Source organism: Medicago truncatula, chromosome 1, assembly GCF_003473485.1.
Source record: "Medicago truncatula cultivar Jemalong A17 chromosome 1, MtrunA17r5.0-ANR, whole genome shotgun sequence".
Lineage (NCBI taxonomy): Eukaryota > Viridiplantae > Streptophyta > Magnoliopsida > Fabales > Fabaceae > Medicago > Medicago truncatula.
This window is the reverse complement of record NC_053042.1, coordinates 32,739,919-32,743,169: the sequence shown is the minus strand read 5'-3', so window position 1 is coordinate 32,743,169 and position 3,251 is coordinate 32,739,919. Positions and strand designations below refer to the sequence as shown.

At 37.6% G+C, this 3,251-nt stretch overlaps 1 protein-coding gene across 1 annotated transcript; it reads left to right on the top strand.

Annotated features, from left to right (window-relative positions):
- Nucleotides 1-200: 200 nt before the first annotated feature.
- LOC25484054 (60S ribosomal protein L4) lies at nt 201-2,819 on the top strand. The gene is made up of 2 exons (XM_013612803.2): nt 201-1,378; nt 2,489-2,819. Exons 1-2 carry the CDS (start codon nt 275-277, stop codon nt 2,600-2,602), a joined length of 1,218 nt encoding a protein of 405 aa, XP_013468257.1. The 5' UTR covers nt 201-274; the 3' UTR covers nt 2,603-2,819.
- Nucleotides 2,820-3,251: the final 432 nt, after the last annotated feature.

Here is a 3,251-nt window from a genome sequence, read left to right as displayed (position 1 = left end):
CATAATGGATGACAATCATCAATGATACAAAATTCTTGCATAGAAGAAGATAAATGAACTTTTCTAAATAGACCCCTGAGAAAGTATTTCTAAGTAAATCCATGACATATTTTCTTCAAAAAAGCCCAAAACACAAAGCCTACAAGAAGAAATGTCCGAAGGCCCAACATTTCGATATATAAACTCCGAAAACACTCTCGTCACTACCCAAAACCCTAATTCCACCATTTCATTTTCTCTCTGAGGACAAACACACACACACACACACACACCAATGGCCGCCGCAGCTCGTCCTCTCGTCACTGTCCACACCGTCGAAGGTGACATGGCCACTGACACTCCCACCTCCCTCCCAGTCCCTGATGTCATGCGTGCCGCCATCCGTCCCGATATCGTCAACTTCGTCCACTCCAACATCTCCAAAAACGCCCGTCAACCATACGCCGTCAGCCGCAAAGCTGGCCATCAAACCTCAGCCGAGTCCTGGGGTACCGGACGTGCTGTATCCCGTATTCCTCGTGTTGCCGGAGGTGGTACCCACCGTGCCGGACAAGCTGCTTTCGGTAACATGTGTCGTGGTGGACGCATGTTCGCTCCTACCCGGATCTGGCGCAAATGGCACCGTAAAATCAATGTGAATCAGAAACGTTATGCTGTTGTTTCAGCTATAGCTGCTTCTGCTATTCCTTCACTTGTTCTCGCTCGTGGTCACCGGATCGAAACGGTTCCAGAGCTTCCACTTGTTGTTGGTGATTCCGCTGAAGGTGTTGAGAAGACTAAGGAAGCGATCAAGCTTTTGAAATCAATTGGAGCTTACCCTGATGCTGAGAAGGCGAAGGATAGCCTTGGGATCCGTCCTGGAAAAGGTAAAATGCGTAACCGTAGGTATATCTCTCGTAAGGGACCTTTGATTGTTTATGGAACCGAAGGAGCAAAGGCGGTTAAGGCTTTTCGTAACATTCCTGGTGTTGAGATCACCAATGTGGAAAGGTTGAATCTTTTGAAGCTTGCACCTGGTGGGCATTTGGGGAGATTTGTGATTTGGACTAAAACTGCTTTTGAGAAGTTGGATTCCATTTATGGTTCTTTTGACAAGCCTTCGGAGAAGAAGAAGGGCTATGTGCTTCCTAGGGCTAAGATGGTGAATTCTGATTTGACTAGGATTATTAACTCTGATGAGGTTCAGAGTGTTGTTAGGCCTGTGAAGAAGGATGTCAAGAGGGCTACTTTGAAGAAGAATCCTTTGAAGAATCTCAATGTTATGTTGAGGCTTAATCCTTATGCTAAGACTGCTAAGAGGATGGCTTTGCTTGCTGAGGCTGAGAGGGTTAAGTCTAAGAAGGAGAAGCTCGATAAGAAGAGGAAGACCGTCTCTAAGGTAATTTACTCCTGTCATTATTATGGATTAAATTATAGGTTAATATTGAGCTTAATTCTAGCATTATATTGTTATTTATTAAGAAATTAGTAGACTTGATTGCATATGATTGGAGATTTAATTTTGTCCCTTGAATTGTAGGACTGTATTAGTCCTCACATTATCAATATTTTAAAATGATTATTAGATTTGCTAAATGATAATAGTCTATGTTGCTCTAAGGAATTGTCATGTAATGCATCCTTTTTGAACTGGAAAATGATAATCATGTATATTTCAATTTAATGTCATTATGGTCTCTAGGATATATGTCAATTGAAAATGAATTTGATTCACATTTTGTATTTTTATGGTTCATTTTGAAATATTATTGATGATGGGGACTGTAATAATGCAGTCATGCAATTTCAAGTTGCAGGTCCAAATTGATTATTTACTCTTGTTTCTTTGCTAATTTCCAGTGACACAAATCCATTTGATAAACTCGTGTTTAGTTACTTGTAGGTTTAGATTGATTGGTGTTCTGTTCTTTAAACTTCTATTAGAGTAGATAGATTGTTGTCTCTGATCTTTTTATTTTTAATTCAGACTCATGTTCATTCTATACATAGCTCTGATTTTAGATGGAGACTGGTGTGCTTTTTGGTTTATTTGGCTACTTTATATAAATGATATTACTAATGGAAATTGATTGTTGTTTTGTACTAACAATTTCAACATACAATATTGTAGGGTATATGTATATTTATTTGTTTGTGTATTTGCATACACATTATATGCATCTTAAATGTAATTGGATTGAATTATGTTTTCATAACTTTGAGATGTGACACGACTCCCTGATTAACTTCTGTGAATTGCAGTAAGGAATTATGCTATGCTTATTTTATCTGTAAACTAGATATTCAACCATGTATGAAAATGGATGGTTGAGTCAGTTAGTTTTATATATGTGGGGGAGAATGGATGACTCTTTACTTGAGCGTTCCATTTGTGCTGCTTCTCCCTTGATGCATGTTTTTGCTGTTTGTCTACTTTGGATGTATTCCATTTTAGTTGAATATCTTTGTTTATTTAAAAATTAACAAAATTTTCCTTGTTCATTCCCAGGAAGAAGCTACTGCTATCAAGGCTGCAGGAAAAGCATGGTACAATACTATGGTGTCAGATTCTGATTACACAGAATTCGATAACTTCTCCAAATGGTTGGGTGTCTCACAATGAAGTGTCTCATGGTGAGATGAAGTTATATTTTCTTATTGAATGTTGTTCTCTAGGTTTTACTTTATTGTCTTTGGTTTTTGAGATTATGATATTGTAAGGAATAGCAACTTTTATGTTGTGATTTTGTTTCCTGATATGAAAGATTTTTTTTCCTCTCGTTGTAATCCAATATTTAGACTTCTAATGGATCTTGTCAATTACTCTACTGCTTTTGCCACGCCTTTAGCCCCACTCAATTTTTGCAATGCCATCTTCTCTAGTACACACTTAACTGCTGTCACTATAATGTGGCTCTGGCTTAGTCTCTTGATCTGTAGAAAACATCAGTTGATCATGAGGAGCATGCTGCTACTGCAAGAGTCACAATTGTCAATTATTTTAGGCCACAAAAACTTGTTTAATACATCTTTTTTGACCATTCAGAATGGTGAATTTCCAGAATACAGGCAAATGAGACCGACCAAAACGATTGTGACTTTTTTTCATTCAAAATTTGTGTTATAATCAGGATTCACATTGATCTATTTAAATCTAAACTAAACTAGAGAACTTGTCAATCTAAGATTTGTCTATATTAATACCGGTGTAATTCTATGTCCCCTCAATTCAATTATGATACTTAAGGTCCTAAGTGGATTTATTTTTTAGC

Coding starts and splice junctions, on each gene's coding strand:
- LOC25484054 (XM_013612803.2), top strand. CDS start 275: ATGGCCGCCGCAGCTCGTCCTCTCGTCACTGTCCACACCGTCGAAGGT. Junction 1,379..2,488: donor AGAGGAAGACCGTCTCTAAG/GTAATTTACTCC, acceptor GTTCATTCCCAG/GAAGAAGCTACTGCTATCAA.